The sequence below is a fragment of the Monodon monoceros genome, unplaced genomic scaffold (assembly GCF_005190385.1).
Source record: "Monodon monoceros isolate NGI ecotype Baffin Bay Population unplaced genomic scaffold, NGI_Narwhal_1 Super_Scaffold_16, whole genome shotgun sequence".
Lineage (NCBI taxonomy): Eukaryota > Metazoa > Chordata > Mammalia > Artiodactyla > Monodontidae > Monodon > Monodon monoceros.
This window is the reverse complement of record NW_021703772.1, coordinates 28,631,314-28,645,213: the sequence shown is the minus strand read 5'-3', so window position 1 is coordinate 28,645,213 and position 13,900 is coordinate 28,631,314. Positions and strand designations below refer to the sequence as shown.

At 34.8% G+C, this 13,900-nt stretch overlaps 2 protein-coding genes across 6 annotated transcripts in view; one reads left to right on the top strand and one right to left on the bottom strand.

Annotated features, from left to right (window-relative positions):
* Positions 1 to 13,900, top strand: part of CREB1 (cAMP responsive element binding protein 1) — a 57,784-nt gene that overhangs the window by 17,674 nt on the left and 26,210 nt on the right. For 4 of the 5 annotated variants that reach the window (XR_003793857.1, XM_029224695.1, XM_029224693.1 and 1 more), the window contains exons 2-4: positions 1,705 to 1,826; positions 7,724 to 7,870; positions 8,586 to 8,627. Coding sequence is in view for 4 of the 5 variants with exons in the window: in XM_029224695.1 (XP_029080528.1) it covers positions 1,713 to 1,826; positions 7,724 to 7,870; positions 8,586 to 8,627 (303 nt within the window). In the remaining variant the exon portion in view is untranslated. The remainder of the gene's footprint in view (positions 1 to 1,704; positions 1,827 to 7,723; positions 7,871 to 8,585; positions 8,628 to 13,900) is intronic. The other variant, XM_029224697.1, reaches the window with a different exon arrangement.
* Positions 3,306 to 13,900, bottom strand: part of METTL21A (methyltransferase like 21A) — a 54,755-nt gene continuing 44,160 nt past the window's right edge. Inside the window, exon 3 of the mRNA XM_029224702.1 lies at positions 3,306 to 4,424. Coding sequence (XP_029080535.1) covers positions 4,312 to 4,424 — 113 coding nt within the window. The 3' untranslated portion in view covers positions 3,306 to 4,311. The remainder of the gene's footprint in view (positions 4,425 to 13,900) is intronic.

The following is a 13,900-nucleotide window of genomic DNA, read 5'->3' as shown; positions in this document are numbered from 1 at the left end:
TACACCTTTACAACAATTTGTTTTACTTGTTTTTAACATAAATGGGCTTCTACTTTATAGTGTATTCATAACTTGCCATTTCACTCAGTCTGTCTTGGAAAGCTTTATGTGTCTTTACATTATAGATGGACTTCATTATTTTTTATTGCTTTAATTTTTTAATGGTCCTCCTTAATGATGGATACTTGTTTCCAGTTTTCTGCTATTATAAAAAAAAATTCCATCCTTGAAACATATATCTTTGTGAACTAGCCAATAAGAGTTTCTTACTGAATTAGTAGTTTCTCTGTATTCTAGATGTTATTGTGTTGATTTTATGTAGCAGATATTTTCTCCTTGTGTACTTGTCTTGGTGGCTTTTGTCATATTAATGTTTTAAATAATTATGTAGTCAAGTCTGTTGATCTTTTCCTTTGTCATCTGTTTGGTGGCTTCTGTATTTCTACATTATTTACATTCATTTCTACAGAGATATTTTCATTTTTAACTGTCACTTGTAAAAACACTTTCTTTTTATAGAATCCTGTGAATGATGGCAAAATGTTAGCATGTGATACATTCTGATGGCATGTAATAATCACATAAGGATCAGTGACTATTTTGATGTCGGAGTTATGAAATAAATGTAATAAATTCTGGAAAAGCATTGGAGTTCTTGTGTTGTTTATGGAATCACCATAGGTAGTCCTCACTACTAAATTTATTTTTGACAGGTAATATGCTAGGTACTGAATGGTAACAGTAGTACACAAATAAGAAGTAATCCCTTTTACTGTGACTCCTTTAGACACAGTTGCTTTCCCAGTTATATCTGCTATATATAATCAATTTCCCTAACCTCAAGGTAGCAGCTACTGCTGCTAGGAATTTCTCTTCACTTTTGCTGTCATCCAGTGCCAGATCTAAGAAATATAGTAAACTCTTAGCAAAGCAGGTTCCAAAAAGTAAGAAAGATCAGCCTTGATTAACTTATCCAGAATTTTGCAGTTAAAATTTTAAAAGGTGTTTTATTGTGTGTGTGTGTGTGTGTGTGTGTGCGCACATATGTGTAATGTTGCACACTATATATAGGGTAAGGAGTCAGAACACAAAGTAACCTTTTCAGTTGTTTGAGGTCTGACTTTGTGTCTATTAATCCCACCTTTCTACCTTGATACCCAATAACTTGGGCTGTTGAAACCTGGGCTATTTTGTCCTACCACCAATAATTTCCCAAGGAAGTAGCTTATAATTCTTCTGTTTCTTCCCTATAATAGGAGGGAATACCCATATAGGCGGTACCTTGAAGCCAGTATCTCATAGACCCTGTCATCAACTCACTTCTACTCTCTACCCTCCCTCCTTACCTGATTGATACATTTTTGAAAAAATTATAATTATGCTGCTGTCCTTCCTCCCCTTGTTAGTTGGGAAGATTTCATGGAAGAGAGGAATCCCGTCTTCTATAATAGATGGAGTAATATCCCATTGGGAAGAAATGGCAAAGGAAAAAGTTCTTTCTTTTTGAAAAGACTAGAACTTTTTAGCTCAGCATATTTGGACAAGTCTGACAATAATTCAACTACATTATAGTTTAACTAGATTTCTGAGTGCATCTGCTAACCTAACCACCACATATACTTATATACAACTTGAAAATTGCCTTTAAAACCACAAAAGCACAAAGCACTGTAGTGCTTGTAACACTCTTCCATATTATTGTAGGTAACTAAATGACCATGGAATCTGGAGCAGAGAACCAGCAGAGTGGAGATGCAGCTGTAACAGAAGCTGAAAGCCAGCAAATGACAGTTCAAGCCCAGCCACAGATTGCCACATTAGCCCAGGTATAAAATACATGGAGAGATTCCAAGTTGTCTCTTCTAAGAGGAATATGTTTTAAACAAGAGAACTTAGTTTTTATTACAGAGATATACATAAAACGAGCAGAAACATTCTTAGAATATCAAAATTCCTATTAGTATTAGCCTAATTTTAGAAATGATAGTATTGATTCAGTAACATAACAGAAAAATGTATTGTTAAACACTAACACACTATTTGTAGTGACATGATTCAGAAATAATTACATTTAAACTGATGGGTAGATTGTCTCTTAAAGGAAGAAAACCTAATATGATAACTGCTTTTTTTCATGTCATACAGATTTATTTGGGAGCATGGGAATGCAGATAATCTGAAAGGCTAAATTTACATGTGCTTAAACTAAAAAATAGGATAAGCAAATAAATTGACACACAAGTAAATTTCAAGGATGATAGTTTTTGTCCCTGTATATTTTAAATATGATTCATGATTCTTTCATTTTGTCTTTGTCTTAAGCATTCTAAGGTTATATTCTCATTTTTGTTCTTGTGTATTTTTTCTCAGATGTTTTATTTTATTAATAATTGTTGGCATATATATGAGTGAGAAAGGTGGTTAATATAAAAACCAAGTAGCAAACAATAACCTGCTAGGTAAGAAAATGTGACATTGCCTCTTTCAGATGAAAGCTCCCAAAAGAAAATAATCCTAGCCAAGGCTCTGGTATGTTGAGCTTCAGCTTCACAAAGAGTTTAAAAGCTCTCTTAGAGGAGTCATGAGCAACAGTGGGTCTTGGGATATAGAGGGCTAACCACAGGTGGTTACCACACTGAGCTAAAATATGGGCCAAATACTAGACCTCCAGCAGGAATGTAGTCAGAAGCGGTGGGCTGCTTTGTGTTTTCTCCTAAGATCACCTGGACCCACCTCCAGCCCTCAGGTGTAAGGCAAAGCAGAATACATTTAGGGATGAAGTAAAAGTACTCAAGATGAAGCAGGTGTGGGAACGAAGGTAAGAGCATCAGGACTTCATTAGCACATGGTCAAGGCAAATGTGCACAGATAAGAATATGGGCTCATCCAAACATTCAGCCCTGTGGTAAAAAGAAGATACAATACCAGCAGGGATCTTGGTGGTGACAACCTTCAACATATCTATCTCTTGGGACATCATTTTCTGGTCTGGTTGTCCTCCACGTCCACTAAATAATGTCATCCTGGAAATTCCTTTCTTCCTACTGTCTTTCTCTTGTGGAGTTTTTGTTTCCAGTGGTCCCTTGAGCAAGTTTGACTGGGTAAAGAAATCATTTTTCTTTCAAATTTTGAAGGCATTGATCCACAGTCAACTTCTAGTGTTGCTGTTTGAAAAGACTAAATCCATTTCTTACTTTGTATCTCTGTTATCTTGTAAAAATCTCTCTGTTAGCAGTGCTTCACTATTTCATCCTCAAGGCCTTGGTTTGTATCAGTTTTCATCCATTGTGCAGTTGTATTCAGTGGGCTTTTTTTTTTTTTTAGTGGAATCTCGGGCCTTCAATTCTGGGCAGTTTCTTTATTTGGTTGATAATTTTTTTTTCTTTCTCCTTTCTCTCTAGGATTCTTGTGATCTAGATATTTTACCTATAGGACTGTTTCTCTGATTTTCTCATCTTTTCTCTCCTGTTTTCTGTCTCTGTCTTTCTGGGAGATTTTCTCAACTTCACATTTCAACCCATCTGTCAGATTTTTAAAATTTCTGCTGTCATGTTTCCAAGAGTTCCCTTTGTTTCTGAATAGTCCTTTTGTGTTTTAATAGCATCCTCTTTATGTTTCACAAAGGCAGTATTTTCTCTTACCTCTGATAATATTAAGTTTTAAGTTTTCTTTCCACATAGATTTTCTTCTATGTACCTTTTCTCCCTTCTATCTGTTTTGGTCACCATCTTTCCTATCAGAAGATTTCCTTGAGTATTTCATAACTCGAGGTTTTCTGCCTACATTTAAAAGTAGGGAACCAAAAGCCTGTATTGGAAGTTCTGTGGCTCTTTTTGGGGCCTAACATCTGAGTTGTGAGCTTCACGGTAGGATGATTGTGGCATCCCACTGTCATTATCTCTTTTTTTTTTACATCTTTATTGTGTCATTATGTCTTAAGTCTTTCTTCTCCCTTTAGTGTTGGTCACGTTTGCAGAGAAAAGCTTTACTAATCTTCTGCTTATAGGTAAAGACCTTTGAGCCAGACGAGGGAAGAGGACTGGGACTTAGTACCAACCTCAGCAGTGCCTGGTGTTAGGCAGTCAAGAAACCTTCTATCCAGAAAATAAACCTCCATTTTTCTGTCAGCATAGGGTATAGATTAGTTATTCTTCCACAGAGAGTTGAAGAGGGGATCCAATTGCTTTTCAAAGACCTTCGATCACCCTTCCTTATTTTCAGCCTTTCCTTTCACTCTGCCTTCTGGGGTGCCTTAGATCCTGAGCCTCTTAAGGACTTTGTGGCAGAAATCAGTCTGTCCCTGCCTCTGCCTCATGAGTTGGCCTTCTGAGGTTTTCCAAGTTCATTACCATTCATCCATTTCCAGCCTCCAAAACTCTTACTGTTATCTCCTTTCCCATTCTTCTCTGCTGGTGTGATGATGCCTATAAAAACAAAATCAGTGTCATGAAGCTTAATTGGAAATTCAAGAAAGAACAAAATTATATGCACATGTTCAATTTGCATATAATCACTGATAAGTGGAATGACATGATATTTGAGTTTTAGGAAAGCTAGTGTCCCCATTTATATTTTTTGTTGTTCTTTTTAATACCTAATTACAGAGGTTTTTTTACTTGCTCATCCAAGTTCTTAACACATATATTATACATTTTTGACATTATTTCTCTCAATTCTGATACCAGTTATTTTTTGGTTGTCAGTCTTTAATACTAGAAATATATAATAAAATTGTCAAGTCCAAGACCATTGTGATTTGATCAATGAACAGTAAAAACACAAATTCAGCCTAACTAGTAAAGGAAGAAAGTTGATCTAAAACAATAATGAAATACCTTATTTTACTTTTAGAATTTACAGAGATTTTTTTTTTTTAAGTGGAAAAAAAAAACAATGTTGGTTTTGAGTATGGGAATGTTAATTTTTATGGATGGTTTTAAGTAAAGAGTTGGGTAAAAGGATGATCGTTGCAATTTTGTTGTAAAATAACTTTCTTGTAATAGGCAAATTTGAAAACCTAAATATTCAATAATAATTTTTTGTATATTCAGTAATTTAATATTTAATAATATTAAGTTAATGATTTTATTGTTTAATTATTACTAATAATTTAATTCCAATAATTTGTTGGGATTTATTAAACAGATTATGTAATTTTTACCATTATACCATTCTTTACCATTAAAGAATACTATTAATGGTATGAAGAGATATTTAGAATGGATTTGAAAGATAAAGTAGATTCTGTGATAGTGTTATGAAAATTGAGTGTATATACGCATCTTTAAAAACATCTATATCTACAGCAGAAATATTAAGTGATTAGCTCCGAGTGGTAGGGATATAAGCAATTTTTTCTTTTTTGGTGTATCTGTATTTTATAAACTTACAATGAGAGTAGCCATTATGTAGAATAATTAGGGTAGAAAAGGGATTATTTGTTGAGTGAGTTTGTTATGTTTACCCTAGAGAATACTCAGGGAAGAGGACGTACTAATTGCTTCAAATATTAGAAGAGCTTTCCATTGAGATGGGATACTCTAAATAAATTATGGTTTTGGTTCTCAAACTTTGGCGTAGGCGAAAGTGTCCTTGGGTTCATCAGAGATTCTGACTTTATAAACAGGCACCCTATATAACTCTGATGGCGGTCGTCCATGGACCACATTTTGAAAACAAGGTAAAACTAAGATGTATAGTAGCCAGAAAAACGATTGATAAGGAAGGCCTTCCTAACTGTCCAAAGGAGAAGCTCATGGTTTTAGCCTCTACCTTCAGTAGGTATCTCCCCCAAGCTTCATAGTCAAATATTTAACTGCCTGCTAAACATCTCTACAAATTCAGATATCATATCAGTTCCATCATCTTCCACCACTGCCCCAACCACCCATAAGCTGCTTCTTGTGCTCTCTCTCTTTATGGCATAGTCTACTAATTCTCACCCAAACATGAAATATGTGGGTCGTCTTTGATTTCTGTCTCACCTCCTTCAATCAGTCATTCATAAAGCCCTTTCTGGTTTGCCTCCTGAATTTTCATTAAATCACTTCTCTCATTCCCATCCCTACCACAACTCATGCCTAATTTCTGGCCTTTATCATCTCATCCTTACTACTATATATAGACCTTCTCAGTTGGTCTCACCTCCACTTTTTTCTTCCTCTGAGATAAGTGTCTTTCACACTGCCACTAAATTAAAGTGATCTATCTGAAATGCAAGCCTCGCCATGATATTCAGGAGTTCAAAAGCCCTTCAGTGCTTTTCCCAGTCTCACGGTAAAATGCAAGTTCTTTAACATAACATATGTAAGATTTTTCATGACTAGCCCATCTGGCCTCTGCCTACCTCCGTTATTCCATCTTTCCACACTTCCTACATCATATAGTAACACACTTATGTGCTCCAGTAGTACTGGCTGCTGGTCATCCCTCTTTGCCATTTACAGACACTGCTGTTTCTCTTTGCTTTTGCCATTGCTACCCTCTGCCTGGAATTCTGTGCCTCCCTCCTGCAAATCATAATAACGTGCCTTACTTGTATTCTTTATTTCAAATTCACATGCTTCCCTGGTAGCCTCCCCTCCTCTTGGGTGGGGCGGGGTAGCTTTCCTCAGTGTGTCCATTCTTCCCTTTGCAAACCTCATTACTTGACTGAATTATATTTATTTGTGTTCTTTTCCCATTCTTTCATACACATGCCTTAATAATTTCGTTTAGGGCAGGGACCTATGTCTTTCTCATTTCTGTAGTTTCAGTTCTAACATTGTTTCTGACACACATATCCACAATAACTGTTTACCAAATGAACAAATAAAATTGCTACCCCCAAACGCATTCAAGCACAGGAACAGTAAATACCATCTGATAGACATGTATGACTTAAGAACCCTTCTAACATGGGTATTGAGTCATTAAATTTGCCGCCTCTGTGCCTCAGGAGAAAACTGGTTTCTCATATTCCTTCAGTTCTGCTCCCTTATTTCTTCAAGAGGAAAATAAATCCTTGAAATATCAATTATTATCAGTTCAGTGGGTGGGGTGAGGATAGAAATTTTCAGTTTATAATATCTATTAACACTTTCTCATTAATGAAAGGCATACTTGTAATTAGTTTACAAGAGATAAATATGCTGTATACTGTAAGATACGTATTTGTTCTAGATTTAGTAGCTAAGTTTTGCCCAAGTTTGGGAACAGTTATGTTTTAGAACATGGGTTATTTAACACATGATATTCTGAAGACTTATGTTTCTTCAAAGCTAGCATATCTCTTGACCTTGGGTAAGTGACTTAATCTCTTTGAGCACTTCATATTTCTGTCTCTAAAATGGAGATAACCCTTATTCTAACCAGTCTGATTTCTTCGAAGGGCAAAATGAGAAACTGAATATGAAAGCAGGTGGGAAAATGTAAGGCACTATACAAATAAAGTGGTATTTAGTGTTCAAAGGAAGTCTGTGTTATATATTTTGATGTTACATTAAAATAGTTTTTTGGTTTTTGTCATTTGGGAGGAGTTTAAAAGTAGGGGGCATGGGAAGCACTTGTAGTCTTTCTTCAAAAAGAATATTAAGTGTAATGATTAGTTTCTTTCACACCAATGGAATACTTAACCTAGCAGGAGGGTCATCCTTTTGCTGCCAAAGAGTTGTTTCTTACTAAACATGAGTACTCCCCAGGAGGTATCTGTGATGGTAATTTTTTTCCATGTTCAACACCATAGGTATCTATGCCAGCAGCTCATGCAACATCATCTGCTCCCACCGTAACTTTAGTACAGCTACCCAATGGGCAGACAGTTCAAGTCCATGGAGTTATTCAGGCGGCCCAGCCATCAGTTATTCAGTCTCCACAAGTCCAGACAGTTCAGGTATGTGCATAAAAAGTTCTGCATCTACTTTCATAACTGTTGTTTATAGCCATATCTTTCTCCTTTCATTATGAAAATAGGAACATATCTAGTTCAGAGTTTATTTTACTTTACAGTAATTATGGAATATGCTGCATCTGTATAGTCACCTTAAGTATAGGAACATATATACACAAGAACAGACATATAAGAAAAAACTTTTTCTTAAACTAAAAAAGGAAAAGAATTGAATGGGAAAAATCATAAAGTATATGGGATAAAGTGGAAATGTTGGGAGAGACTATAAGGCTGATGTACCTCAGTTAGGGAAAATTAAGATACAAAAATAATAACTTTGTAATTATTTTCTAAACATGCAATTGGAAAAAATAACCCTTGTCAAAAAGTAATAACCTTACGTAAGATATTTGAATGTAGAGAAAACCAGCTATGTTTAGGATTCTAAGTTAGAGTATATAACTTTGAAATGATATATTCAGAAAGTGCACTTTAAGAATCAGGGATTTTTTCCATGCATGTTATCTTATTCTTTGGAAAGATTGTTCCTTTGGTTTGGATCCAAAGGGAATAAAGGTGTGTAAACCTCTACTTAACTGTAGGGAACCTAGGGCAGTATACATCTTTTCGATGAGCTTATTGGGGAAAAAAAAGACTTGAACGTTCATTCAAGTAGGCCATAACCCCAGCCTCCCATTTCATATTTTTTGCTTCACAGTCTTCCTGTAAGGACTTAAAAAGACTTTTCTCCGGAACTCAGGTGAGTCCTAGGTCCTAGATTTGGAGAGAACTATTTTTAGAAAGGAAGGTGAGAAATTGTTCTTTATATCTTTGTCCCTCTCTATAAACATAGAACTCAAGGTTTGAATAAAAACCTTAAGAGATCTTCTAGGTCTAGGCCAAACTTGTTACCTACCCAGCCCTTAGTCTATTGCTTAATTTCCCTATATAATATCCTTCTCTCCTCCTCCAAATGGCAGTCCAGCTTTACTTGAACACTTTCAGAGAAAGGATGCTCTATCTCCAGAGGTAACTGATTTATAATTGGGGGTAATTGCTAAAATATTCTTCCCTGTGGTGAACCAGAATATCTTTCTAAAACTTTTATCTAGTGGTCCCAATTCTATTCTCAGAAACTAGTTAAGCAAATTTAACTCCTTTTTCTATTGGGCTGCTTCCTTTTCCCCATCTTCCACATCCTTCCCATTTAAAAAAAATGTCCAGACTAAGTAAATGCCTGTTTTTCTTCAGCCATTTATATATGACATAGCTTTGATTCCTCTTCACCATCCTTGTTGTCTTCTTGTGGGTGAGAACTGTTGTGTTTTCCTTGAGTTTAGTAGCCAGATTGATTGATACTTGGAGAGGGGAGAAGTCCCTCCTTTGTCCTAGAAGCATTCTATCAGTGTCATCAAAGGATATACCCCATTTTGTCAGCCATATCATACTATTGAGTCATTGAGCCACTGTTAACCCACCTCTGCTTCATTCTGTCCCTGTGCCTTTGGTTTGCTTGGACATTTAAGGCAGGGCGGTGTGGGGGGTGGAGAAAAAAGAAAGAATATTTTGATATAAAATCATCAAGTTCTGTGCATTTCCATACTGAAAGATATTGGGAATGGAATTTGTTGTTACTGAGTAGGAGACAGTATAGTCCAGGTAAAGACTGGAGAATTTGATTTTTCTATGGAACCACACTGACTGAACAATAGTCTCCTATCCTGTGCCTCAGTTTTTATTTCATTGAATGCTTCCTAACTGTTTTTCATACTATGTATGCCATTAGTAATTCCCTGCTCTTATCTTCCTCTTGATATAGTGGAAAGAACCTGACCTGCTAGTCAGGAGACCTAGATTCCAGACCCCACATTAACCTTTACTTTTTCTTTTTCACTTACAGTGGGAGATCTTTCTATAAAGAACACACAAAAATTATCACAAAATTTGCTAAGATTACAAACATTGGTTTTAATATATGATGCCTAATTGTTGCTTATATTCTTAATTTTAATCTTTACTTTGTGGTAAGAGTAATAATAATAATTTGGACCTGGGGTTATATGACCATTAACTTTATAGAAATGTGTATTCATCTTTTCAAAAATAGATTTTTCCATCAAAGTGAGCTGTGCTTATAATTAAAAGCCTGAATTCTACAAACAGAAACATAAACAGTATTTTTTTCTTTAAAGGCCCTAAACCATGGAGAAGCTATTAAACTTTAATGGTAATGTCAGCTGGTTAACAGTGATTAGCATTAATAAGTAGGGAGTGGTTTATATCAGAAGAAGTGATCAAACAAGGAGAGAGGTGATTCCTCAAACTTCTCGATGGGAGATTATTAGTATTCTAGAACAGCATTTCCAAAATATACAAGGTACATTTCTCTTGATGTGAGAATAAGACTTCTGTTTATCTTTTTTCATCTCAGAGTATTAGAAACTAAACTGTACTAATATTTCATGTATGGCTTGACATTGGTGCCCTAACATTATCCTTATGTATATATGTACATCAAATCTCACAGATTATGTAAGAATTCCCACAAAAATAATGGGAGTTACACAAATGTATAGAAGTTAACAGTGGCATCCTCACTTGTTAGTTTTGGATGCATTTTTAATACATTCATTTCCTCAGTAAATTTTTATTTGTCACATGCTATGTGCCAGTCACTGTTCTAGGTGATACGAAAGACAGCAGTGAACAAATAATACTTCTCTGTTCTCATGAAGATCACGTTTGAGCGAAGAGAGACAATGAAAAAATAAAATGTGTCAGGTGACGATTAAGTGCTGGGAAGATGATTAAAGCAGGAGAAAGGGATAGAGAATGATGTGGAGGGAAGGGTGCTTTTTTTAGGTAAGGTGGTCAGGGAACACGATGAGCAGTGAAACTATAAACTAGTGAAGGAGGCTAAGCCATACAAATAATGAAAGCAAGTCCAAAGGCTCAGAAGTGAGAGTATGCTTTATGTACCAAAGAATAGCAAGAAGTGGCCTGAATAGAGTGAGCAAGAGGGATAGCGGTTGGAGATGAACTTTCTGATACAGTCTTTACAGTACTTCATGATGTGATGGGAACAGCAATAAAAATCTTTTGTGCAAGACAGAGATTCAGTGATTATCATATAGCAAAGTACTTGAGTTGCTTAACGTAAGGATGAGTTTACTTGTTTGCTTTTTACATAAGACAAGTATTCCAAAGTTTCCGATCTTTTTAACAATGGCAAGCAAGGGATGACTTGCAAGGGATATGTTACCTAACAGATATTTTTGAAAGAAACGAATTCCTTTCAGCTGTCCTTTCTGAGAGAAAGTGGCATTTTAACAATGCATGAGAGGATAACTGCATTTTGAAAGAAACTTGTGCTGTGGACAGAGTATTTTGAATATAGAAGTTTGGAGATGTTCCCATACTTTTTTTTTTTTTTTTACCTGCAAACTGTAAATTTGTCACCTAAAAACTCAAATCTATATACTTTCAAAACTGGAAATAGAGTTTCTAAACTATTCAGAAGTCTTCTAGAGTTTCAGTAGGTGTTGAACTTATTTGTTAAAATACAAAACCTTTTATTAGCATATAATAACTGACCAAGAGCCAGGGAGATGAAAATATACTAGTAAATCTCATCAGAAGTTTGTGTAATTGACAGATGAAAATGAAAAATGATTGTTTTAAACAATAGCAGATGTTAAATCACATTTCAGAAAGTCCAAGCTTAGAATCAGATTTTTGAGTCACTGTTATAAAATACTAAATGATTTTTAATTAATCATATTAAAGCACATCATTCTCACTGTTATGAAATATTAAATGATTTATCTTTAAGAAATTAACAGATGTATTTTAATATTTATACTTATCCTAACTCTTTAAAAATTAATTTGTTTTATGATATAGGTAAAACTTGTAAGTAAATATATATGCTTATATAAAATTTTCTTATAATTAATTTATAATCTTATAATTAATTTATAAGGGAGATCTGCAGATCAGAAGAGTTTGGAGATTATTGCTCTAGACTTTTATTAAACTTCTTGATCCAGTGAGTAAAAAACTGTACCTAAACCTGAGTCTGAACTCTACCCAAGAAAAGTGCTTAACTTTCCAGGGTACCATGTATAGTTTGAGAAAACATCTAATACAACCATTTTTAAAATTTTGTTCTAGTCACTGTATATTTTATTTTGAAATTTCAAATAGCATCAGAATAGGACTTTCCCCCCCTTATAAACAGAATATATGGGTTTTTAACAAACTAAGAGAAAATAGAGAAATATAGATGTAAAAGTTTACATGTACAGGTGGTGGTTTGGCTTTTTGAAAATTTTTTAACATATAAGTGGCCATGGTTAAAGACCTATTTAAGGAGCTCAGGAAGGGGTTAATAAGAGGTGACAGGAGGTGAGGACCAGAGGAAGGGTATCTATTGTTGAAATGTGATGGTAGACTGTGATACTTAAAATTGGGATATAATTTTTCATGTGGGTATTTTTAATAACCTATTACATATATATTAAACTATTATTTATTATCAAAGGATTTTTGGCATGATTTTTAATGGTCTTAGAAATGTGGGTTCAGTGGTTTTGGGCTTTTCTTGTTTTTTCATTTGTTTTTGAGGGTGTGGGGTTGGGTTTTTTTTGCTTTTTGGTAGATAGACCATAAGAGTTGACTTCCTAATTCTAAGTTCTCTCTGGATAGTGTTCCCCCAAAGAGGAAATGTTACATTCATTATGTAGTACTGAATAGTTCTGAATTCCCTTTACATTTAACAAGTTGCAGTACATATCACTTATATGTGGAATCTTAAAAATACAAGAAACTAGTGAATATAACAAAAAAGAAAAAGACTCACAGATACAGAGAACAAACTAGTGGTTACCTGCGGGGAGGGGCAATGTAGGAGTAGGGGACTAAGAGGTACAAACTATTATGTATAAAATAAGCTACAAGAATACATTGTACAACACAGGGAATATAGCCAATATTTTTTTTTGCCAATATTTTATAATAACTGTAAGTGGAATATAGCCTTTAAAAATTGTGACTCACTGTACTGTACACCTGTAACTTATATAATATTGTACAACAATCATACTTCAATTTTTTTTTAAGTTGCAGTGACGACAGAGTGATAAGTTAATTCCTTTTGTATGAATTGACAAATTCTTTCAGATGAGAGGAATGGGGGGCTTTTCGTTTTACTGGGAGCAATAGATCCATTGAGTTTGGGGGAAAAATTAAGGGCCATATATTTAATAAGCAATGATAATGTATTTCATTTCAAAATTGTCCTATGGATGGTTTATGTAGCATGCTTTAAAATTGTTGTTTTAATGACTTTCAACTTGGGAAAGTGTGCCTAAGTCATTATGTATCCTTAAAAGAAGGCTGTAAGAATGAGGGTTAAACAAAAAAAGGCAGAAAGAACAATAGAGAAACTAAGGTTCTGAGCAGCATTAATGAGGGTAAACACTTGTCAGGATACTATCCACTTTGAGTTCAGTCTTCTTGTTATTCCTCGAAATTCTGACTCTCTGCTAAGGCTGTTTCACAACTCATCACTCTACATCTATGAGAAAGTCTGTGCAGAGACTATGCTGAGTGGGCTAGTTAACAGCAGCTACAGGTTAGTAGGAAATTGTTCTGGGTGCTCCTTTGGCAGTAACTATAGCATTATTACTCTATAGAGAATCACAGACTAAATTCAGCCTTGTCCATCTTTTTATCAGTCATTTCTGGATTCATTCAGTGTTACCTGTTAATTTTTAGGTCTATAAGACTATACCATTTATACTTTAAAGTGTTTGGAGGGGCACATACATTACTTTATTATAGACATATTTTGTAAAGCATTACTAGATTTAGCAAATTTCATTTTAAAGTGAGCGTCTATCACAAAGCTCTGTGAAAATGAGTACCTGCTGTCCAGAACCCTTAGGCTCAGACCACATACTTGATTTCTCAAGTTCCTCTAAATATGTTCATTCTTATTGCCATTGCCATAAATTTTGTTCAGGGAGCTAA